This window comes from Grampus griseus (assembly GCF_964374135.1).
Source record: "Grampus griseus genome assembly, chromosome: 13".
NCBI lineage: Eukaryota > Metazoa > Chordata > Mammalia > Artiodactyla > Delphinidae > Grampus > Grampus griseus.
This window is the reverse complement of record NC_139007.1, coordinates 38,689,792-38,715,922: the sequence shown is the minus strand read 5'-3', so window position 1 is coordinate 38,715,922 and position 26,131 is coordinate 38,689,792. Positions and strand designations below refer to the sequence as shown.

General features: G+C 43.9%; 1 protein-coding gene across 4 annotated transcripts in view; it reads right to left on the bottom strand.

Moving 5' to 3' along the window:
• Nucleotides 1-26,131, bottom strand: part of FOXO3 (forkhead box O3) — a gene marked incomplete at its 5' end in the record, with an annotated part of 112,691 nt that overhangs the window by 8,888 nt on the left and 77,672 nt on the right. For 2 of the 4 annotated variants that reach the window (XM_082668747.1, XM_082668746.1), the window contains one exon: nucleotides 6,468-7,903. The exons of 1 other annotated variant lie outside the window; for it this stretch is intronic. In XM_082668747.1, the coding sequence (XP_082524873.1) occupies nucleotides 6,503-7,903 (1,401 nt within the window). In that variant the 3' untranslated portion in view covers nucleotides 6,468-6,502. Of the gene's footprint in view, nucleotides 1-5,698; nucleotides 5,816-6,467; nucleotides 7,904-26,131 lie in introns of those variants that run through there. One more of the 4 variants, XM_082668745.1, reaches the window with a different exon arrangement.

Genomic DNA, 26,131 nt, shown 5'->3' with positions numbered 1-26,131 from the left:
CTAGTTTATTGAGGAAAGTAATTGCTCTTTGTGCCAACAATGTTAAGACTGGCTTGGTGCTTTCCTTAATTCTGCATTAACCTCTGGAACCATTTTAAGTAACAATAAACATTAAGTAACTTTTTAAAAAGTTGACAAAGGACATTAGGTCATATCAGAGATAGTCCTTACAAGAGCTCTGTGGGGTAGGTTTTCATTTTAGCCCCATTTTACAGACAAGCAAACTGAGACTCGGAGAAATGGAGTGGCTTGACTCAATGACACACAGCCATAAAAATGGCAGCCTTCTGCTACAGATTCATAGGTCCTCTGCTGTACCACAAAGACATTACTTAACTTGGGGTGGGCTGCAGGGGAGGCTTTTTAAATCCACATCTCCCCTCGGAGCAGAGCCCCAGGGACAGTGATCTTGGAGTGGGTGGCTGGCTCACATTCAACTGTGATGATGAACCAGTTCTAGAAATCAAACATAAAAGCAAGTCTCCTGCAGGGCTTTTAACATGAACCAGCATCTGGATTTAGTCTGAACTCTGCCCTATCAGCATGGAGCCTATGTTTTTATCCCCCAAAGACAGGTGGAACAGACCACGTGATAACGCATCTGAAAAAGCAGGGTTGTCCCAGAAAACCAAGCATGCAAGGTTGCCACTGCCCCATGGGTCCTTTGCTCCACCCCTGCATGGAAAGCAGTCTTTTCCCCTGGGACAATGGTCACCACCACCACCACCACCACCACCACCACCACCACCACCACCACTGCACCACATCCCCAGCCAGGCCATGCACACCTTGAGGGTGAGACCCTATTTTATCTTCCTCTATCCCCTGTGCCCAGCACACTGCAGGTACTCAATAAACAAATTTTGTTTAATAAATTCACACTTTTCCTGAGCACTTCTACCAACGTGGGACCTACCATTTTGCCAGGCAGCTAGCTCATCCAAGAGTAGAACCCACCCTGTGGCTGAGAAAGGCTTGATGTATGACAAGGTCGTACAAAAAGCTCCAGTAAGAATCAAGAGGAAAAAGGGCAAAGAATCCCTAGTTCTTAAGAGGTTGCTGACCTCTTTCAGGATTTCTTTAGGGAGTTCCTTAGGACACTGGTCCTATGGTTTCCGGGAGAAGAAGGATTTGATTCGAGATGTCAGATAAACTTAGGAGACACTGCAATCCGATCCTAGAAGGTTCATAACATACGTTAACTTCTAAGGCTCTGAGAAGTCCTGCAGGAAACAACCCTATTTAACTTTATTTAACATGGCGTTCCTCAGACATTTGACCACAGAATCTATTTTCCACTTAATACCCATGAATATCCTGAGGATTGAGTATTCTGTGAAATACTTTGAGAAACACCGACCCACGGGACCGCTAAATATCTGAAGTGCCTGTCACTATTTCACAATACAAAATTTTACTTCATTTTAGATTTTAAAATTTTAAACTTCAAAATAATTTGGAGGATGGGGGAAAGCAGTATTTTCAAATTAAATGAACATACCAACAAAACCAGGGTGAAGTCTCTTGCAAGGTGGGGAATCTCCATCTTGGAATGAAAATCCAGCATTAAGACACGTGTCTCCAAGTTGGGAAGAGAAAGCAGTGAACAAACATCCTTCTACGTGCCCCAGGGCCATGGGGGACCTCTGACAGGCCAACCTCTCTGGCCATGGCACAGAGGCAGGTCCCAACAAGCCCCCTTCTCCCATCTCTATACAGAAAGGTATGCCTATGAGAAGCAGGCCCCTGGGGGAAGACTCTACTTACAGAAAACATTATTTATAAGATGAATATTGAGCATTATGAACACTCTGAAAAGAAGCATTTAACGGGAGCTTAAAGTGTACATGAAGTTCCAGTAGTAATTCTGGTGATTTTTCATTCCACTTATTTATGTTCCACACAAGCTCTGTGGCCAAAAGAGACCTGCCAGAAAGCCATCTATAAATGCTACTGCATGAAGAGCAGCAGTCACTCAGGCTCTGTCCCCATGCTTAGCAGGCTGGCCAGTGGTGAGCAAAGGCACATTAAAAACCCGACAGACCCAGGAAGAGCAGCCTTAGTGCTGGACGTCACTGCTTTCCAGGGAAACGGGTGTACGTAAGGAGTGTACCAGCCTCTGCACAGAAAACGTCTTTTCAGGGCTCTTGTCAATTTTCTTTCACTGTTGTCAACACTAGGAACATCCAGACAGCCATTCTCTCCATGAATGACAGTTCAGACTTTGGGTTTTTTAAAAAGTAAGAATAAAGATCCCTGCAGGTACAGAATTCTTGAGGCTAGCACACTATAACCAAAGACTAGACAACAGTTCACAAGTGCAAGTAACAGAGTACGTTCTCCACGCAGTACGTACTGCACGTTATATTCCCTAATGGAAATATCTATCAGTACATCAAGAAAAAACATCACATGAGTAGCCTATGATATTGTCTGTATTTGGTTAGAATCAGTCCTATCCCCCAACATGAATATTTAAAGACATAATGGAATCACAGCATTTAAACATCAGTCCAACAAGTATCAAAGATTTGTTACTTTTGGGAAGTAGCCTAAATTTAAATTCTCAACGGCTTCCAACACCAGGACCTGCTGTTGCCACACTAGTACACCACTGTTCCTTTACAGTTCCATATCATCGCATATCCCTTACGGTGGCAATTTCACAGACAGAATGTTAGGTTTCAGGTTTAAAAGTATACATACTATGCACCCTTAAAATTCTATGACTTTGCTAAAAAATACAACAACTAGTGAATATAATAAAAAAGAAGCAGACTCACAGCTAGTGGTTACCAGTGGGGAGAAGGAAGAGGGGAAGGGCCAGATGGAGGTAGGGCATTGAGAGTTACAAACTATTAGGTATAAAATAAGCTACAAGGATATGTTGAACAACACAGGGAATAAAGCCAGTATTTTATAATAACTATAAGTGGAGTATAACCTTTAAAAACTGTGAATCACTATATTGTATGGCAACTACAATTCAATTTAAAAAACTAAATAAATCTTATTGGTTAAACAAACAAAAAAACCCAAAAACAAACAAAAAAAACAACTCTACGATTCTGTCCTCTTTTGACAGATGAGAAACCTACTATTCTAAGAGATTCATCAGTGACATGGCCAGTGGCACAGACAGGAAGAGAACTACCTCTCTCCTCTCCACCTGGAGTTTTCCTAGTTAGTATTTTCCAATCCTTATCATAAAGTTGTTTAAAACGCAACTAAGTATGGGGCTGCTCCCTAATGGGGTCTCCAAATGCCAAAAGATGAAGATGAACGAAAAAGCATGTGAACTTAGGCACCTTCTGACATCAAAACTACAGTGAAACTGACGTTGCTTTCCTGCAAGAACAGACACATGTCAATCTCAGGAGGGCTTACCGGAGGCACAGCCCTGAAACCACCACACTTGCTCACAGCCATGCCTGCTGCCAATCTGTACACATGCACACCAAGCTTCCCCAGTGCCTGAGAGAAGCAAGTGCCCGTCATACCCCAGTAGCTGGCACTCACAAAGAGGTACAATTATTCTTTCCTTTTCCAGATAGACCTGTAGGTCAAAGGATTTCACACGTGATCTATAAAATGAATGACATGTGTGAAACACCCACCCCTCCAGAGAAGCATCTCACCACAGCTCTCCAGCAAGACTGTCTGTCAACTGGACAGAACTGCTCCGGCGCCCACTCGGGGTCACATGACCTTCAGTTAGCAAGGCAGGAAGTGAGTCTAGAGAATACCACAACTACTGGCTTGAAAAAAAAAAAGTCAAACCAAGAAAGTCATTATAGAACAAATCTTGGGAAGCTGAGGTGCTTAATTTGGGAGAAGTGAATTCTGAGACTGTGACCCAAGTCCTGTTTTGTGAATTCAGGAGAATCTTCAATAAAGCGATAGCCACAAGTTTACTGTAAAAGTAAGAATATACATTAGGCCACACATGCTCCTGGCTATATAGTGGAGCAATTTATTCCAAAGCAAAATGGAAATCCTAGAGCCAGAAACCAGACTCCCTCAAAGCCCTTCACAGTCTTCAGGATGTTTCTTTCTCTTGCTCTGGTCATACTGAGCTGGTTTACTTTCAGGAAAATTTGGTGACTTTTCATATTTTTTACTCAAGAAATATCTCCTCAAAAACACTTCACCCAAAATATTTTGAGAAAAAGGTGACTAAATGACCCTAATATTCCAAAAGGGTATAATAATAAAATGCATACTCTTAAAAGTAGTTACTTATTATCAAAATAGTAATTCACTAAATATATTTTTTTAAACATAAGTATTTAAATCTCCCTTAAAAATATATATATATATTTTTTGCGGTACGCGGGCCTCTCACTGTTGCGGCCTCTCCCATTGCGGAGCGCAGGTTCCGGACGCGCAGGCTCAGCGGCCATGGCTCGCGGGCCCAGCCACTCCGCGGCATGTGGGATCTTCCTGGACCGGGGCACGAACCCGTGTCCCCTGCATCGGACTCTCAACCACTGCGCCACCAGGGAAGCCCTCCCTTAAAATATTTTTATACCACCTTTTAGAATTACACACACACACACAAGAAAAGTCTGCTACTGAATTAAAAGGAAAACCTACACTTGAAAAATAAGACAAAAATTGATGGCACATTTTCTTCTCAATGAACTAGAAAGTGGATTCCTTACAACCAAACCAAAATTAAAACCTACTGTGTCTTCAGAAGCCACAATCATATTCCTCTTCTTAAAGGAAGACAAACTGTTCTTCTAAAAGCCAAATATCTAAATTTCTCAAGGCAAGTCTCCACCAGTCCGAGTTCTGGCAGTACGGAAGTGTGTCACCCTTCTTAGCTTCTGCTGCAGTCTTTTTACCGTCTCAAGGGCTATTAAATGACTCGAAACAGATGTCTGAGTGCCATTAGGGACCTGCTTCTGCCTGGGAAAGCGGAGAAGCTGAGCATCACAACACTCTCGACATTCCACTTTCGACAACTACCCATGAACGGGATGAGCTCATCACAGGAGACCCTTATAATTCCTTCACCAGGGCAGAGGGTTAAACAAGGCTCAGCTTTTTATGGCTTTGAATCCCATTTCTCTTTCACACCACTTAATAAAGAAGAGTGTAAGTAGCTTGCTGATATTAAAAAAAAAAAAAAAAAGGAACTGGGGCATAAAAAGAGCCCCTGAACATGGGAGGGTCTGGGGGTACAAATGTGTTATAGCAGAAGACCCCAGTGCTCATCTTACTACTTGAAAATTGAGAGTTCTGGGGCAAGCTTGTATGTTACCTACTGATTCTGGCTCCGGTTCAGAGCACTTCTCATTTTTACCATCTAGAGATAATTAGGAAGAACGATTATGGTTCAAGCCATTCCAGAAATAGGGATTCTGGGTCCAGCTGTGTGACCCTGGGCAGACCACTTAACCTCTCTGGGCTCCGTGCTTACTCATGTGTCAGTCGGTATGTGTACCTAATAACACCGCACATACTTCAGCCCACTGCAGTTTTACAAAGCACGTTCACACACTTCAGTGCATTTGATTCTTGCAATAACCCTGTGGAGTAACAGGGGCTATTATCCTCATTTTATAAAACTGGAAATTGAGGTTCAAAGGCTAAGTGACACACTCCCAATAGCAACCAGAAAGCAGTAGAAGTGGAACGGAACTTCCAATTCCTCAACTTCCGATTCCAGTCAAATGCTTCTCTTTTCTTGCCACATCATGTTGCATGATCTCTCTGGTTCCAACAGAATTAAAATGCCACAATTTAAAAAATCTCTGTCGCCATTCACAACTCTTGTCACCGTTTGGAACCGGACACCATTTATACACTGGGAAAAAGAAGCACATGAGTAAGTGCTCTCTCACATTAAAAACTTCTGTTTTCTATTTAATTCTTTTTGCTCTTTTAAATGTTTAGATGCTGAGTGCTAATAAAGATTGCTTAGTACTAATGGTGAAGAATCTAACAGATCTTGCTTCTTGGAAATACTCCTGTATGAAAGAGTCCAGAAAGCATAGTCTACTGTCAAATTAGAAGCACCTAAAAATTGTTACTTTGCTGGATAAAAAAGATATAGAAACCGTAGCATCGAAGATGGACAATGGCAGTGCTGGACCTGAGAGCCTAAGAAAGCCCTTTGGCTGCGTCCTTAACCTTGATGTTTGTGTGGCCTAAGGTCCCCTTCCTCCCATCCCTTCTCTCCTCATCCATCCATCCAGTAGGGGGACCTGTGTCATAGGTCAGCGAGGGTGACTGGATACAAAGAAAAATGAAACCTCTGAATGTGTATTCTTTTTACTGGCAGTAAAACTCCTGAGCTGTCAGCAAACTGTGGGGAGGGGCACCTGACAGCCCTATTTGTTTTGCTGGTACCACTCAGAATGAACTGGCTAGGAGCCAGGTTACTGTGCACCACGTAAATGAAAGCCATTGTCCCCCACCGCCCCTGTTATTACTATGCCGTAGCCCTGGGCACTGACCTGCTCTGCCCACTTCCCCTTTCCTCAGTGAGCCTTCAGCCTGGCACCCAGCTCTGAGATGAGGCCTGCTTAGCACCAGTGAAGCTCCCCACATTCAAACCAACAACGTTCTGTGTGGAGATGAGTGAATCAAAGTTAAAATCCAACCCATCAGCATCCATGAGTTCGCTACGGATAATGGACTCCATGTCACATTCCAAGCTCCCATTGAACATGTCCAGGTCCAAGTCGCTGGGGAACTTCTCGTGGCCCATGACGGGAAGGTGTGCACTAGCTGAGTACAAGGAGGAGCCTGAGAGAGAGTCCGAGAGGGTTTGCATAGACTGGCTGACAGGAGACTGCTGCTGGTGTTTGGCTGACCCGAGGCTGCTGGAATCGCTCAAGCCCATGTTGCTGACGGAACTTGACAAGGCACGGCTGCCACCGAGAGCGCCCTGGGTTTGGTGCTGGTGGTGGAGCAAGTTCTGATTGACCAAACTCCCCTGGTTAGGCTGGGCGGCAAAGGACATCATTGGATCGCTGCGAAGCATCACGCTCCGGCGGGAGTTCTGGGCGGACACAGCGGTGCTGGCCTGAGACATCAAGGGGTCCGACTGGGTCATCATGACATCGCTGTGGCTGAGTGAGTCCGACGTGAGCAGGTCCTGGAGTGTCTGGTTGCCGTAGTGCGACATGGAAGAGAAGGTGGCTGGCTTGTTCTCTTGGATGGTCTGCATGGGAGACTGACGCAGGGAGTTCAGAGACGAGGGGCCAAACACCGTGCTGCTGAAGGAGCTGGTGGGGGAGCCCAGGCCGGAGCCCTTGGTGGTGTATGGGAAGCTGGAGCTGCGCTGCATGAGCCCTCCGGGGGGCGACGGCTGGGACGCAGGGAGCGCGATGTTGTCCAGCAGGTCGTCCATGAGGTTGTCGGCCAGCCCGTCGTTCAGATTCATGGTGCCCGCCATGTCGGTCAGCCGGGGCAGCTCCACGGTGCACGGCTTGCTGACGGAGGGGGACAGGCTGGCCGAGCTGCTGTAGAGCATGGGGGAGAGTGGCGCGTCATCATCCTGAACGTCGTCCAACTCCGTGCTAGCCAGGATAGGGGACAGGCGGCCACTGACCGTGCTGGCATTGGAATTGGTGCGTGAGCGGAAGTCGGTCCACGCATCCAGCTCATCACTGCTGCGAGACGTGGGGCTGCCAGGCCACTTGGAGAGCTGGGAGGGACTGTCGTCGGCTGACTCGGTGGCGGTCTGCAGGGCTGCCTTCTTCTTGGCTGCACGGCCCCGGCTCTTGGTGTACTTGTTGCTGTTGTCCATGGAGACGGCCCGCCGCCGGGGCGCCTTCCCGCTCTTCCCCCCGTCGGGGTTGATGATCCACCATGAGCTCTTGCCGGTCCCCTCATTCTGAACCCGCATGAACCGGCTGTGCAGCGACAGGTTGTGCCGGATGGAGTTCTGCAGAGAGAGAAGGGACAGTGCAGATGAGCCAGAATGGTCCAAACTGAGCACTCAGAAGAAACAGTTGCTAATCAGACTCATTTTTTAAAGCAACCTCAGAGGCTAAGGGAAAAAAAAAAAAGGCTTTGCATGACCCTCCTTGGCTTGGTATTAAATGACAGTATTGAAAATGGCAAGCTCCGTATTTAGAGGGTGGGAGACGGTTTCATATCCAGGAAATGCGGGGATGTAGGAGCTCACTGGCATTGTTCTTCTTAAATTCCCAAGTTTTATTGTCCTTTCTGTAACTGTACTTCCTATACTGAAGTTCACACTTATAATGTATTACCACACCATTTCTCCCTGCGCTTTGCAATAAACCTCCCTGGCTCTCTAAGGATAATTAATCACTTAGGGGGCTATTTTATTCTATTTTGGTCCCCTCCTCCTCTAGTACAGAGGCAGCATCTACCTTTTCTTAACCACTTCTATGAACCCAGAACTGGTGTGAATTGTTACCGATCCTTTCTACGACTCCATCTCCTCCTGCCACAATTTCACACCTGTCTCACAAGCATAAGAAAAAAATGGTAAAGTAGGATTTGCTGAGTCGACAGAAGTAGGCAAGTTTCCCATTCAAAAAAATTCCAAATAATTTATACAGACACTCCCTCCTCAAGGCAATGTGGTCTGAGCACACTTCCTTCCTTCCGAAGAGTACAGTATAGAAAGAGGCGGTGGGGGAGAGTAACTTTACTGTGAAGAAACCTGACATCTCAGCCAGGTGATCAACATCAACATCAACAGGGCAAAGTCAGGTTGATAACAGGCACTCGCTATAATGTGATGAAAACAGCACCTTCCTCAGTGGTCTTCCTTCCAAAACCCATCATGCCAGTCTAATCATGAGAAAAACTGCAGACAAATCCCAGATAAGGAACATTTTAAAATGCCTGTCCAGTAGGTCCACAGGGAGCCTAAGGAAGCATGATGACTACATATAATGTGGTATCCTGGATGGGAAGCTGGAACAGAAAACGGATATTAGGCAAAAGCTAAGGAAATCTGAATAAAGCACAGATCTTAGTTAATAATAATAACGTATCGACATTGGTTTATTAGTTGTGACAAATGTACCAAACTAAGATTGGATGTTATCAACAGGGGAGACTTGACGTAGATACCCAACATCAAGAACTCTCTGTACTAGGTTTGTAGCTTTTCTGTACATCTAAAACGATTCTATACTGAAAGGTTTATTTAAAAAAAGAAAAGAAAAAGGGCAAAATACCCTCGAAAACCTCACAACTGCACCCATCTTGCAAGAATCCTCCTGGCTTGGTAGACAAGCCCAGTTAACAGGGATGACCCAGATCCAGTCCTATCTCTGCCACCGATCAACCATGTGACCTGAGCAAATCGTTTAATCTGTCTGCAACAACTTCAGTTCTTCTTCACTACAGCCATAACATCCAGACCGTCCCTCCCTGACAGGGATGACGTAAGGATGATATATGATAACATACTTCCGGAGCCAGTCACGCTACCAAGTCAGGGTACTCTTACTGCTATTATAAAGCACAGGGTCATCGCCTGGGGAGGGCTCATTCTAATCTGAAAATGCCTCATGTGCAGTAAAAGAGAGGAGTTGATGGTATGTGCCACACCTGGAATAGCACCTGCAGGCCAGATGAGTTTTTATTTGCAAGTTAAAAAGACAGAAGATATTGCCTGCTGCTGTCTATTAAATACAAACCATTCTAAAAGCTACCGTAGTTTAAAAAAAAAATTGGCAATCACCAACTGTATTTATGTAGAAGATACAAATACATGTGTTCTACCAGAATGTTTTTAAAACATAGAAAGTGAGCAGGATTTCACCATACGTAAATAACCCAAAATACTCAGAGTGTTTCCCGTGTACATGTTCCCATGCAAGGATGCCCAGCAGCTCTGGCTGGGCAATGAGCATCAGCAACCATGGGTCATAATTCGGCATTTCTACGACAGCCACAAAGACGCGTTTGAGAGTAGAAAACAGGCAACGTGCTGAGTATCTGGTGAGACAAATGTTGCCCATGCGACTATATATCCTGCTTCCCTTTTACTCTTATGGTTTTTAAAAGAATAATGGCATCTCTATGAATGGTTCAGAAATCACATTTCTTTAAAAAGTAAAACACCTTCTCAATAAAGATATGAAGCATGCTCTTAAAACTCACTCTGCAGGGTTCAACAAGCAGGCAAGTGCGAGGTGGTTCTATTACTGAGTACTCAGACAACTAGCTATATTAACTAAAAACTTAAACTCAAGCTTCTCATTGAAAAAACAGGGTGGTCCTGAAGCTCTGTGGGGGCAATGTAGACGCTAGCCGAATTACCCCTCCCCTGGCCAGCCCCCTTTGCTCTAGATTTTGGAAAGAGTTCATACCAACACCCAGAATTAACAATGACCAATCGTAAGTACCCAGTTATCCACCCCTCCTTTAAAAAGCATTTGGAGATTTTTTTTAAATGCATTTTTAGTCTCACAATTCCAAACCAAGTAAGAAAGAAAATGAAACACTTTAGAGACCTCCAAAATGTTCTCTATGGATTTTCTAATGGTCATCTATTTCTACGACTCTAAACCCCAACAATGTATGTGTGTAATTTTATAAAATTACAAGCTACCGTTGGTTAGGAATTTGGAGAGAGAAATTAAGCTTCTGTAGGGGTTTGTGGTAAAGGGGCTGGAATACCCACAAGGGGACCAGAACCACAGCCTGTCAGGGCCCAGGTCCCTAATTGCAAGAGGGAAGGGTGAGAGCCTGCCTGACTACAGCACCATCAGTTACCGGGCCAGAGGTTTTAGATTCCTCGACTCTAATCCTCCTAGTAAACCTGCAAAGTTGGTGCCCTCATCATATATATGAAGGCTCAGACTGAGAGAAATTAAATAACTTACAGAAGGTCACACAGCTAGTGTCTATAAGAACCAAAACAAACTTGTTTTCCCAACTCCACTCCAATGCTTCCTCTGCAACCTTTCCCAGGTCTGTCACCAAATTAGACAGAAGTCATCGTGCTATCTGTGCTGACATCTAAAAAAAGAAACTTTTAAGAAAGAAGAAGGATACAAAGGCACTATGACTATAATTTTGTTTGTGAAATAGTTAAGGGTAATAATTTGGTAGGTCTTTCCTAAAAATGTTTTTAAAAGAAAGTCTTTAGAAGAGCAAGCCTGAAAGTAAAGGCTCATCCTATAGCCCGCATTTGTGTTTCTTTACTAAGGTGGCCATCGTAGCATTCATCCTAAAGAGAGGACAGTGGTTACCATACAAACCAATATAAACTACCCTTAGATTCTGAAACAAAACCCAACTTATTAAATGGGTGATTAGCTTCAGTGTCCAATCTTCGCTCAATTCTTGTTTTAGAGGTTACTCGTGGCAGAATACATCTCCCTAAGGCATATTACCTACAACCCAACACTCCGACAGGTTTTTCCAGTTCCATTACTAAGACCACGCAAACAAAAACCTGTGTCACCACCATCCTCACAGTCCCCAGCCTTCCGTTTATAAAATCCATAATCTGAAGGGGACGGGGGGCATTGACAAAGGGCATTCAGTGTGGCCTCTCTGTCTATTTCTAGCTCAAATGCCCCTCACCCTAATATGGTCAGATACCAGAAATGTATTCTGCCTTTTTGCCTCATAGGTCACGATTCTAATTACCAGGTTCTCTAACTAAATTTCGGTGAAACAGGAGAAGGTGAATAAATGCCAGAGAAAATATCAGAACTACAACGTTTCCCCAGCACCTTCCCTGATAACGGAGGTTAATGGTGATATGATTTCTGTTAAGATTTCAAACCGCCCCTCCCTCACCTCAATCCCAGGAATGAAGACATGGAATTTATAAAACGAGACAAGCCAATTATAAAATCTTATGATCTGTAGTTTAAGTTCTCTAAAGACCTCTCCACTGGAGGCTCTAAATTAGTTTCCAATGTACTGTGTGCATTTTAAACTATAAAACTACCATCAAAAATATTCTATGGTTTTCCACTAATTCATCTGTCATACCAAATAGTCTAAGTTTGTAAGATGTAACATTAGTTTGGGGGTTGAGAGCTGACAGTAAAGGAGGAATGGTTTGATAGGACTAGAGTGATTTTTCTAATCACATCTAAATACACATTTTGAAATACATTGTGAGGCAGACCATTGTTAATTGGCCGGGTGTGCTTTCCTTAAGGCTAAGGTGATAAGGTAAATATAACCAACCAAGACTCCCATTGCTAGAGCTCAGGCCATTCTGTCATCACATTTGGTTACCAAAGGAGTCAATAAATTACCCTAACCCCAACCCAAAACCCTGTAAATAGTTCTGGTTATTTAAATCCACTACTAAGAAATCCAGAGATTGATGAATTACAGCAAACCAAACATCTCTAGGAAGAAACTTTTGTCAGAGACAAATATGCCAGTTTTTTTCCAACTTGGGCCCAAAGATGTAGAAAACCCCGCAAGCAACTGTAACACAATGTCTCTGAAGAGAGAGCAGAGATAAAAATGAGACGAAGAGTATTCTTACGTCAATCTTCTCTTTAACAAAAAGATTTACACTGAAGCAAGGCCTGCACTGGGGCAGTAAACACTTTAGGTGTAATTAGTAACAGAGCTGTCAAACCTGTCCTGTGTGACTGCAGCTGCCATCAGTGGCCTAATCCTTCGAGGAGGGATGTGCAGGTACGTGAAGGAGGCCGCCTGATGGAACTCACATTTCACAGCTGGGCTGACTGCGGCCGTGTGGGTCAGAGCCTGGAGATCCCTTTGCTTGGCTCTCCTTGAAGAAATCAGCATAAAAGATGACTGTCTTCATCAGAATCCGGTAATTCTTTTTCTTGCTATAATGAAGACAGTCTCCTAATGCAAGATACCTTTATCCCTAATGCTAAAGTGCACAGTCACTACAGTTATGCCAACTGGTTGTGAAGACAGATGGACCCCAAACAGATTAGATTAGATTAAGTGTCAGAGGGAAGCTGCCTGAAATGAATAAGTATTCCACCAATATTTACAAAGTGGCTAATTCACACATGCAATTTAATGTGGCCAGTGGAGGGAGGCAGCCTTCAATGTCAGCCAGGTCGGAGCTGGAGTCGTGGCCCTGGCATGTGTCCTGTGACCCTGGGCAATTGACTTAACCTCAGTTGCCCCTTTCATAAAACGGGGATAAAACACCCTCTCTGTCTAACTCTAGGATCTTTGGGAAGATTAAATGAAAGTACGCATGCAAATTACTCATCGAGTGCCAAGCACAAAAGAGGCTCTCAACTGTCAGATCCCACGTACGGAAGCAGTGACATCACAAATGTTCACTTACTGTTTTCCGTACATCATATACTTGAAGCCAGAAGGGGAGAGGGTGGGCTCCTTCCAGGAAGAGATTTCAAACTCTTAAAAGTATTTCAAAGGTGCTGTGCCACTCAAGAGTAGCTGGTAATTTCCCAACTGTTGCTACCCTATGTCCGCTCCAGCCCCTTCCAACCCATGTTTACCTTGTAAAGACTGCCCACTAACCCAGACACCAGCTGCATGTGCTTCCCCTGGAACACAGAGAGGGTTTTGTCTGGAAGCAACATGTGGTATCTATTTATCTTTCTCAGCAACAGGCAACAAGGAATCCACTGACTTTAAGAATAAAAAGGGAGTTGTGTAATTTAACTCTTAAAGGCCTCCACCTTTCCCTCTCTCTCGCTCTTTTTGCTGTCTCAAAATGAATTATGGTTGTCAACTCCCAAGCCAGACCCACTGCTTCCCACCAAGCAGATTGCAGGCATTGCCCTGGTCCTCACGAGGGATTTCAGTGGGGACGGTCTATCAGGCACTGCTTTCAAATCCAGAACTCATCTACCTTGCACACAGGACCAGCATTTCAAGTAGGTCTCCTTGCTTTGACTTGTTGGCACCGACAGTTCAAAATGAGGCTGCCAAAGGCCTGAATCCTAATATATGCAACTGCTGAACAGGAGATGATAAAGGTCACGTGAAGAGCCCAGTGGAATCCGTGAGTCCTGGGGAGACCCAGGGGACCGTGTGCCACAGCAGAACAACACAGAGACACAGCTTCAGGAGAGGGCCTGGGAAGATGCCTCTGATTTATAACGACAGGCTCTTTCAAAGGCAGTTCTCTGGATGATGCCCTGATTTCTCTTACGCATCAGTTTTCCGTCCTGGCTGCCTCTTCGAATCACCTGGGGAGACTTTAAGTACTCACTCATAGAGACTGGTGTGGGTAAGGCCCGGGGAGGTACATCTTTAAAGCTCCCCAGATTATTCTAATGTGCAATTAGAGCTGAGAATCACTGGAATTTCCCCCTTACATTTCTACCGGCTGAGACTCTAAGATAATGATTCCCAGTCTTCCCAGGTCTGGTGCACAGCAGATGTTCTTTAAGTCCAAGTTTCCACCATTCAGAAGATAAGGATGAGAATCGGGCTCACAGATTTAAGCTGTGTTTATAGGTACAGAGTAAAATGGAGAGTTGGAGTAATTTATCAAATAACTGGGGTCCAGATACCTTTTTTCTTTAAAAAAAAAAAAGGTAAGGGGAAGGGTCCTTGACCTTGCACTGCCTTGTAGATGGTCACCTATTCTGCTCTGTGCCACTTCTCTACCCAGCATGGATAGACATGGACAGAAAAGAGGGTAAGTGGACTTTCCAAAAGTAGGAACTGATGATATAGGCTGAAGAAGGAATGGGCTGGGACCATAATTGATCCCTGTAATTTTCAGAATCTTCCCCAAATTAGCATGAAACCTCACATAATCTCTTTTATAACAGACTGTCCTTCAAACAAAATGCCAAAAAGATAGACTGCATAAAAATAACCACTGAAAAAGCCATACCCCAATCCTGAGGTACTTATTAGCTTCCATTGTTAAGAATACTTAATTAAGTATTACTTAATGAACTTCCCTGAGAAGCAAAGTACACATGCAGATCGCCTCAGTAACAATCACACAGTTTCTCCTTCCTCGACTGTACAAAACACTACATCACCGCACTCACTGCAAAGACCCTGGGTGGGGTAGGGGGAGGGAATACTGCAAAGGGCCAGGTAGTGCCACCATCCGAGGGAGGAGTGTGCAGGGCTGGTCCTTCTTACTAGACATTAGACATTTAGCTGGCTTATCCTCTTCCTCTACACTTTATCTACTCCGGGACTAACTTGTTCGAAAGCAAGTATGCAAAGTATGATAGCATAAAACAGACTTGTGAGTTACTATTTCCGACTATATGGAATCCCAGCTTCCCTGTCTTCAGACAGAGAAGAAAACTTACACATTCACATACAGGATTGCATAATCAACCCTGATGTGTAAGACAAGGTCCAGGCTAGCTCCAGTCTTACTTTTGTCTAAAACACTAAAAGTTCAAACCATTAAGGGACTTATTTAAAAATACGACGTCCTAAAATAAATAGTGTCGGGAATTTGCCTGAAGGATTAAATTTCCAGCTGGAAACAAGATTTCTGTTACATTTGCTGACAACTATCCTCTACCCGCAGAGGTCTCCTTGGAAAACTCACATTTGTTTCACGTTTTCATGCAGTAAGCAGCAGGTACTGGCCCCTCCTTTGGAGGAATAAAATAATAATAACCTGGTGATCAACAAAATGAACCCATTTCCTACCCAAGCCAAGATACGTGAAGCTTTCTTAGGGGAGGAAGGACTAGGCAGACAATTTTTTCTGTCCCCAATTGAAAAAGAAATCCTAGATGGGAAGAAAGTTCTCTTAAAGAGCTACCACACTATTACAGAGAGTTTTGTTGGGTTTTCCAGGGTGGGTTTCATTTTCATATTAACTTTTAAATTTTTTTCATTTAGCGATCTTTTCAAGCCCTTCCACAGCTGTTTCTGCTCTTGGAGGGCAAGAGGGAACATTCCATTCCTCCCAGCCAAACCTGCACTTCCGGCACACAGAGAACCCTGGCAGCCTTGCGCCCTCTGCCCACACCCACTCCCCGCAGCACCCTCCCCACCACCCGAACCCCCTGCTTCCAGACCCGTGTCCTCCTCCCCACCACCCGAGGAAGCAGCAACTAAGGTCATGTGCAATCAACAGAAAGACAGTCTCCAGAAAGCAGGTCAAAGCTGCAGCATTGGGCCACCCCTGCCCTCTTGCTCCAGGCTTGAACCCTGGTGTGACTGAATCCTTTCCCCTTCCCACAAGGAGCTCAGCAAACACACACCTTAAACTCCCCTTTAAGACCATGCAGGACTAGCCACACCAAATGGATGTGTCAAAGGGTTAAAACCATGAAGTTTCAGCACCTTCCTGAAACTGACTCTGCAAAGTAGAGCAAAGTGGAACAGAAATAGTTTTATTATTAACATACTTTTCACTTAGATTAAAAAAAAAATAAAGCTGCAAGTTTTTCCAGTTTGAAACTGTATTGTGGGTGGAAATGGAGAGAATAAAAGGGCACTGGGAATACACATCCAGAATTCAGGAATACATTAGAGTCTAATCACTTTCATGGCATTATATAAGTGATCGTCAGGGCAGGAAGTTCAGTAAAAAGTTAATACTGTGGAAAATGGAGAGGGCTGTGAAACCCATCTAGTAACAAGCAGCCTTAACTTTACAGTGAAAGAAACGGAAGACCAAAGAGATACAAGGCATACCTAAATTCAATCAGCTAGGAGGTGACAGCCAAGCTGAGACAACTCAGATCTCCTGGCCTTGACATGTTATAGTAATACCATCCAGAAACACCATTAGTCCCAGTGTCTGGATTACCATGACAACTGAAGTGGTGAAGTGCAGGGAGCACGGAGGATGGTAAGATCTACCATCCACTCACCCATCCATCCACCCATCCATCCACCCATCCACCCACCCATCCACCCATCCATCCAACTTCAGTCTGCCTTGCTTTACAACTTGAGGAATAGAAGTCTGTCTCCTCTAACACATACTGAACTCTTTACAACCAGACGCCATGTCTTATTATAGCTTTATCACCTAGCATGGGGCTGGCACAGAGTAGGTGCTCAAAAATATTTCTCTAATCAATGAATTAATGGGAAGGGGGCAGCAGCCACTAAACAGGCCTGAATTATACTTTAAAATGAAATATTATAAAACATGACACCAGTGAATGATCCTCAACATGAAAAGATGGAAGCAAGCTTCCACTGTAAAATGTGAAAGAGCATCTAGGTTGTTCTAAAGTTGACAAGTCTCAGCCTTAGGTATTAACTTCAATTATACAACTGAATTTCCAAAACCAAGATGATGCAGTCTAGTAAGTAGGCTTAAGGTTCTCTGTAATAATATTATACAGATGGGCAGAAGGATGGGAAGTGGGCTACTCGGGGGAGCAAGGGCTCGACAGAATGGTCTCAGGTCTGTCCAGGGTGTAGAGATGACTCTCCACCTGTCTCAGGATGTTACGGAGGCCCCATTACTTGGTAATGCGGTGGGCCCAGAGCGCTCAGAGGCATCCTTGAAACCACAGATAACACATCTGGTTCTAAGTCTCCTCCAAGCAGGCACAGGGGCAACAAGAGAAATCCAAAACAGAGTCTACTTCACCTGCGATCTGAAGGAACTTACTGTGTTCGGTGCCAACCAGAGCCAAAACTCTGTGCTTGACAAATCTAATCTCATTTTACTTTCATGGCACGCCTGTCAGGAGGAAACTGAGGGGCAAAACAGTAACTGTCTATAGGCGGTCGTGCCGGAAATCCAGCCCAAGGCTAACTCCTACAGCAAAGCTCTCACCACTGCACTGTGTGTCCCTCTAAAGTCACTGAAGTGCCCAAGGAGAGAGGCACCATTCACAAGTGACCAAGGAACATGAAGCTTTCAAGACTACCCAAACCAGCCACTGAATTAAGTGTTCCCAGCTCTAAGTTTCTGTACGTGGTCCCTAGGACTGTGAAAGGCGGGTAGGGGGGAAGGTGGAAAAAGCACTAGCTGTGAAACAAGCCTTGTTGGAACTGGATCATTTTTAGAAATGAGCCTTTTCTTCTCAGACACTCCCCAAAAGGGACACTATGGACATGTCCTACCTTGACCTGGGATCACTATTTTAGGGAACGACCGAACAAGATCACTGCCCGAAACTTTTGAGTGTCCAGGCCTTCCTCAGAGGCACATCTGGTGGCCTCTGTACTCAGGGACCATCACCCCATAACTGAGTCAAGCCAGTTTACCTGGTTGTCCCTGGCAGGCCTATTCAAGCCCCCAATAGCTGGTACCCTGCTACAGGTCCTGAAGCCAGAGACATCAGGCAAACGTCTGCTTTGCCCTGGACCTTGCTATTTCAAGGCTTAATGTGAAACAGGGACTCGGCTCTATACTATTTAAAACATGTAATTAGTTTATTATTGAGCCAGAAAAGATTAGCTTGCTTTCAAACTATGTGAATTTAAAAATACGATGCCTTTTGCCTGCCAACTGACAGCACAATCAGGTTACTTCTGTTTAGCCTCAATCAAAAACTCTGGTAGAAAACTGCTCTAAGGCTTCATATGCATGCTATTTTATTATTTGTCTTCTGGCATCAAATCCTGCAGAAACAGAAATCATTGAAAATGCAAGCACATTAAAAGGGTGGATGTGGAAGTGCTGAGTGGGTGAGTTAAACAGCTTGAGAGTTTGACATCTGAAATCCAGGAAAACTGCCTTTCTGTTCTTAGTTTACAATCCCTCTCTTCACATGGAATTCACTGGCTTTAGCGTCACACATACAAACACTGACTGTTTCCAGCTCTTCAGATGTTATGGTTCAGAAAAAATGGTTCTTTTTTGTCTTGTTATTTCAAGAGCAACGAATCTCTTTTTGGTAGCTCTGAAATATATGCCAGTGTGTGGGCACAGTCACACAGTTACACATGGGCCCACACCCTGGAAAGACTGGTAGGGGTGGAGGCATATTTTTCAGCTAGGGCAGGAAAAAGTAGGGGCTAGTATTTACAAAACAGACACGTGTATATGCATCTGGAAGCAGGCTGCCTTCCAAGTGTCAGTGTTCATTATTCTAATAGTCATCAAAAATCAAGGTGTTACTGGTGAAATAAGCAGAAAAAGAAAATAAATGCCACATAACAGAGTATTTCATGTTGGCTACTGCAAACACACCACTGACGGACTTTTTCTTTATGGGAATAAAGAGTACAACAGTCAATTCTGCAAAATGACTCCGGCCTACAGTACCCTCTTTCCGCTCCACACCCCAGGGAAATTCAGTTAACAAGGAGTCTAAGGAACTGCTCCCTCTACCTGAAAACCTCACCTGCATGTGCAGCATTTCACTGTACTGGTTTTGCAAGATTTCTTCTTGTTTAAAACACATGATGCAAAAGTGACTGATGACCAATATAATGATGTTGCTAAATGCTGAGTGAATCAACCATTTATTCCAGGACACTCCTGGGTGCCAATTACATGCACAGATGAGCACCAGCCAGCTTGAAATTCCACATGAAATGATCAAAGAAAGGAGAGGACATTTCCACTCACCAAAGAGCCAGGAATTCATTCCAGTTTTCTGAAGTAAACATTGATTGAGCCATTCGTATTTTAATTTATCATCTAGGATGCATTTTAATTTATAATCTAGGATGTTCTCAAATGTGCAAGTTAATATTAGCACTGTTCCCCAAATTATGATGAAGTGGGTTCAGTATGCATGGGATAAATCTCAGTGTTTCTAAAAACCACGACAAGAATGCAGTATTTTAATACTACTATGTACCAGGCTATAATCTTCTTCACGTACACTGCTAGGTAAGCTTGAAAGCACTTAAGAAACTGGAAGCACCAGCATCAGTGGTGATATTAATCTATCACCCAAAGGGCAGGAGGGATAATATTCATTGGCAAGGACAGTCACACAGGAGACTAAGATTCTGTAAGACACGAGACTCTAAGTGTGTGGTGGAGAGTCGGGGGGTGAGCCCATGCCTCACCCAGCAGGTGTCAGAGTGCTCCAGGGCTCCTGGTTCCCCTAAACTCACTGTCAGTGATTCCAAAGCCACTTCTGAGGATGCAGGACCCCTGGGCTCTACAACTGCCTCCCTGGTGGAGTCTGACTTGGCAGATTCTCTCCCCCAACTTCCTGGGGCTCATCATCTGGACTTCCTGAAGTTTCTAACTCTTCCCCCTTAGGTTGTTCATTTGCTAATAGGAAATGTGTGTGAGCTCATAGCACAACCAGGTGCTAGGTCTTTCCCTAAGACTTGACAAATCGTCGTACGTACGGGGCCCACTGAAACTAATCCCCTCACATCAAGACAAGGGAGGAAAAACACCCCAGGACAGATGTTGCTGAGCCATTCTTAGGTGCAAAGGTAGCTTCAAGTAACGCACTTCAGACTCTCCGCGGCATTACGTGGAATAATATCACCCAATATACCTGTTTCTCCAGGAACAAGTTCATTGGGTTCTTTCAAACAGCCATGACCTCAGCAGTCTTCCCAAGTGAAAGAGATAGCCAAGTCCTGACGTTAATTTGTGGATAGAACAGGAAATCACATTAAGCTTCTTATAAGGTTAACAAATTCAAGTTGGGAGACAATTCTACACCGGTCTCTGATGTATCTGCACATCTTGCAAGCAAAATACTAACAGCCTTTAGTGCTGGGTTATCTTTCAAGGATGTCTGCATTTGCATAGTAAACAGCCTTGAAAGACAGCGACAGCATCACCCTCCAGAGCAAAGGGGAGATATGCTGACTGCTCATTACAAGAGACTTAGGATCCCCAAACTCAGGGTTCCTCTCCCATTAACAGAACCCACGGCACGTGCAGGCATCAACCTAGGCTCATCTGTGTCAGTCATTCCCATGGGACACTCGGGAGCAAGGACGGACCTGATGGAAAATATGCTGCTCATGCTGCTTGCTGGGTCACCAGTGAGTAATAAATTCCTTTGCCTCCGACCCAAGAATCTCATGGCTAGTAGGGTCAAATCTCAGATCCTTCCAGTTCTTGACAGTCTACTGCTTTAGTTTATGAACTGCTGACACTTCCTTAACTGCACCAGATAAAACTGGGCGATTCATCTCTAGCTAACCTTCTTCTCTACCCCTACGTGAATAAGAAAGAACACAAGGCAATGGGATGGAGGAAAATGAGGTCACAAGTACGAGGCAGAGGCACATGGCTCCAGCATTTTGAATGTTCTGACCTGGCTCTGCTGAGGACCCACAGCCTTTATGAAAGCAAACCACTAATAAAGGGAGAGGGACAGGGGGAACGGAGACGCTCCTGATACAGTCACTCTGCAGTGTTTTGTCTGCATCCGTCACCATCTTTTTCAGTGGTTGCTCAACGCTGCGGTTTGCTTGTAAGAGCAGAGCGGAGCGAGCCGCAGGTCTGGGTTTGTCGCTTCTGCCTTCCTCCTCTACCAAACACAAGAGCAAACCACATTTATGTCCTCCAGGGAACATTTGCTGAGTTTCTGCAGGGGCCCGATCTCCATCAGGGAGCCCTAGGCCATTCTCAGAGGGAAGAATTTCTCCCTCGTCCCCTTGACTTGCCTAGGGGCTGCCCCAAATCTAATCCTGATGGAAATGCTTTCAAGGTCTTTCTCCTTGCCCCAGTGACTGTTGTTGCCACCTGTCACGTAGGCAGAAGCCCAGGGTTCCCTCCTCCTTCCATGCTAGCTCTCCCACATGCATTTTCTTCATTCTTCAGACAGTATTTAGCAGCTTCAGACCTGTGGAAAGGAAGACGGACTAGGCAGTTCCCATGAACCAAGAGCAAGCACACGCACACACGTTTATACACTCCAAGTTTTCAAAAGAGAGTTACTTTTCTAGCTTATTAACTACGAACCAGGAGCCTCTACAATGAAATATAAAAACCTTACAAGATTTCATGCTCTACAGTTTTCAACTACTGATTTAAGCCAGACGTGTTCTGGACATACGAAATTGGTATTTTCTTTTCCCTTCCCTTTCCTCTTGGATAACCTACTTCCACTCTTGGCAAAAGGAGGCATATATTTACTATAGTGTCCACATGCACCTACACGTCCAGTGCCGGGCGGATTGTTGCCACCCGGCCAAATAATGTGCCCTTTGAGAAATACTTATCAGTTAGAGTGCTATAAAGTGGGCCGGCAGTTCTACTCTGCTCACACTGTGTAGTAGTTTGGCTACCAAACACAACAAGCTTTCTTTGGTTCTCTTTACATCAATCAGAAAATTATGTTAATTTGCTCTGACGCTATCTGTGGACCTATGTGGAAAGAATGTGACATCCAGGAGTAAATTAGAGTCAACTCACTCCACTTGGGCAGCAGGTTCCCACACAGACACTCCAGATACTAACAGTATACCGGGCCCCCAACCTGGGCTCCGGCAAGGGCTACACACATAAGGAACTATTAGCAACAACTTGCAAGTAATCAATTTTTAGTGCTTTTCAGTCTAGAGTAGCTGCCCAAAGAATACGGCAAAAACCCCATTTTAAAAACACCAATTTAAGCTACAGTAAGGTATTCTTACCATAGGAAATAGGTTTTATTTTGTCTCTCTAAATCCATATAGGAGGTCTAAAAATATAAAAAAAACAACGGTTTAAGATTTAGACACCACTTGGACATTTAAAAAGTCCTATAGCTTTTCTGTCCTTCCTCCTGACAGCTCTCTCTTATGTGGCACTATGTTTGGTGATAATTATTAAAATATTTCTTGGGGGGAAAAGGTGCATAAAAATATGAAGACGTTACATAAGCTTTTAATAGAAGAAAAATTGGGAAGCGTTAAATAGCAAAAGAAAGCACAACTACGTCCCTTTTTCTATCCTGACACGTGGAAGACTGTCAATACATCTTCTTGAAAGGAAAAATGAACTCCCCCTTTATTTTCTCTTTTGAAGTAAACCATGCTGAGTAAGGTTAGCATCTGTAAAACAATCCAGGAAGCCCAGCATTACAGAGGTAGAGACTCTTTTCCCAGGTTCTCCATCTCCAAGGAAGTCTACCCTTAGCATTGAAAATCACAGTAAATAAAGTATCAGATTTAAATAAAGTTAAGACATCTGCCGTAAACTTCGGAAGCACTTAGAAATTCAAAACGTGGATATTACTCATTTTATTAGAAATCATACTCATGCTTCAAGTGAACTACACAATTCAAATATAGTAGGAGAGAACATTTTGCTTTTAGTTAAGATTCATGGAATGTTTTTTTTTTTTTTGTAACTGGGAAAATAAACCTTTGGACTGATTGGCAAAAGTATTAAGTGGGTACAAACTTAAAAAATCAGTATCTATTGATATTAAAAATGTAAATAACCTTTGACTTAGTAGAACAGACCACTCCGTTCTCCTCTTCTTCCTTACCACAGAACACTGATTTTTAGCTAAGCACATGGCTGCCCAGAACAAAAAGAGACAAAATACTCCAGCCTTCCTTGAAGTTGGATGTGGTCGTGTGACTTAGTTCTGGGTGACGATATGGAAGTGGGAGTTCCGTGGAACTTCCAGCAAGATTAAAAGCAGCTGACTCAGATGAGAGACCTTTTTGTTCTGCCTTTCTTCTTCCTGTTGGCCTACATCTAGATGGACCGACCATAGGGGGAACCTTGAGGATGAAAACCACCTGCTAAGGTGGGACAGGATATAAGAGGAGACTGATCGTCAGTCAGTTCTTAGAGTGACCATATCACCCCTAGACTTCTTTTACATGAAAATAGTTCACTATTAATTTTGGGTTTCCTGTTATACATAGGCAAACCTAATCCTAACTGATAGACCCAGAAACTCTATTTTTAAGAATTAATCTTACTGATACACCCTTCTACACACACACTCTCTCTCTCCCTCAACTTTTGCATATATTAGATTGATAACAAAAAATAGTTGATTACAAAATTACAATTATTAATAATGGTAATGAGAAGTTTCTAATCACATCAGGTAAACAATGCAATAGAAATACCTAGCAAGAAAGGCCATTCTGTGCCTGTCTCCCATCCACCTTGATGTACGTGTCATCAGGCACTTTGAAAGTGCTTTTCAATGAATGATTGTGTACATGCTGGACACTGTCATCCTTCAGTGGTACAAGGCTGGCAGAGGAAACAGTAAACCTCACGGCCTCTTCTGAAGTTTTAGAAGTTCTGATACGGAGGCCACTAAGGAGAGGAAGTCAGCACATTCGCAAGTGAGGAGGCTGTATTATGGTGAGGCTCTTAACACTGCTTGTTTTGGGTACACCTGTATTTCAAGAGAAAGAGCACTTTTGCAGTTTCAAGACATAAAAATGAATTGTGGGAATTATGGCTCAGAGAGACATATGGTCTTAGCTTCTAGGAATTACTTTCACAGTGATATATAAAGCTATTTCTACCAAACGTGGGAATTATGCAGGGCCACACCTTAGCAATGATTTTTACAAACCTATCAGAAATAACATCAACAGCCAGTAAGCAAAGAATATCTACAACACGCCAAAATGTTCTAACTTGGACAAAGGCTTGCTCTCCTGACTTTGGAGCAACGTGAAATGAGTGGAAAGTAAGGCAGACATAGTGATATACCAATCTCCACTTAAGCCCAGAGCATTAAATCCAAAAAGTAAAAATGCTATCTAATAAAAAACCAGCAGTCTCACATCTGGACAGTGTGGGATAGCATCCAGTACCAGTATTAAAAAACAACAACAACAACTCTCTATTCCCACTGAACCAAATTGTGGTCAGTTATCCCTAAAATGAATTTTCAAAAATCAGGGAATGAGTAAATGAAGAAATCTGTCACAAAGCTATTCCAATATTCTGAATAATGAATGCTACACAAGAATAGAAACTTTACTGCATTAAGATACCACATGACTGTCTCAATTTTTCATGTCTAAAGGCTGGATATTAAAAATTGCATCTATGAAGGCCTAATAGACAGGACAGCATTACAAATGTTTAATTATGCTGCCTAATTTCACCAATATGTGAGAAAAAACATGCTGGGGAAAGAGTCTTGAATATTCCCAGTTAGGTATGCACTACGGTTGGTAGTCTTTGACTGTTGGTGAAAACGGAGCCATCCCCAGGAGAAGAAAAGATGGGTGATTTACTCAGAGGAAAGGAGCTTGCTTAGTAACCGACATCTTACATACATCTCACTGATAAATACTACACAGCTACTCTCCAAGCCTGTGTGGGATGCAAAGGGTTATTTCAGAGTTTAAACTGTCCCGTTCAACATCTTTTAACCTCTTCGTGATATGCTATTGAGTTCACTCCTGGCACTTCATAAACAAACTCATGAAGTCTTGGCTCTGGAAGGGCGGTTTGTGGCATCAATATCCTACTAGAGGGCAATGCCATTGGGCCAGGACCACCAACTTCTCTGGTGTCTCCCTTGAAACTCCTAGCACAGGGCTGGGCACTCTTTGTCATTAAACTGCAACCACCGTGATTTTAAAAGGGAAGAAAACCCCTCCTAATCACAGTAAGTGTTTAATGGACTAACAGCTGTTTTGGAAAGTGATCTTAGTTTACTAACATTTTGTCCTTAGGTATGAACGTCCTACACCGTCCCAATTTCCTCTGGCTTAGGGATTTGCGCAACCCCCCAGGACGTCCCATCCTGATGGCTTCCCCAGCACTAGCCACTGGTGCTGATGTTAGTCTTCTGATGGTTAACTTTGAGGATGCTATCACTTGAAGATGACCGTGGCTAGAGGTAAAAGGGAAATGGCACAATCCCATAAGACTCCCCCTGACACAGAGGGTGGATCTAGGATGGCAGAGAGTGGAAGGAATAACAACAAAGGGGCAGCCTCTCCCACCAGCCTCATCTGAATTGTCAGGGCTGGAGCAGTGGAGGAAGAAATAGAGGGGCCTCACATAACACACAGTCATTCAAACAGGTATTTACCGAGGTCCTTCCATGTACCAGGTGAACAAGACAGTCCCTGGTCTCATTCACGGATTTTACAATTTTGTGGGGTGAGGGGGAGACAAGGGATAGACAGTAATTAAAACAAATACATACATAATTACAAACTGTGAAAAGTGCTCTGAAGGAAAGCAACAGGGTACCATGAGAGAAAATAATGGGGTGGGTTGGATGAACCTAAGATTTAGACTGAAAAGTCAAGAAAGACCTATGAACTGGAGGATGAGCAACCAAGCAGTGCAAGTCATCCGGGTGGACGCATTTACCTAGAGAGAAAAAGGAAGAAAGAATCTGAGATGTTCTCCTTGAAGTCATGCAACATGAGG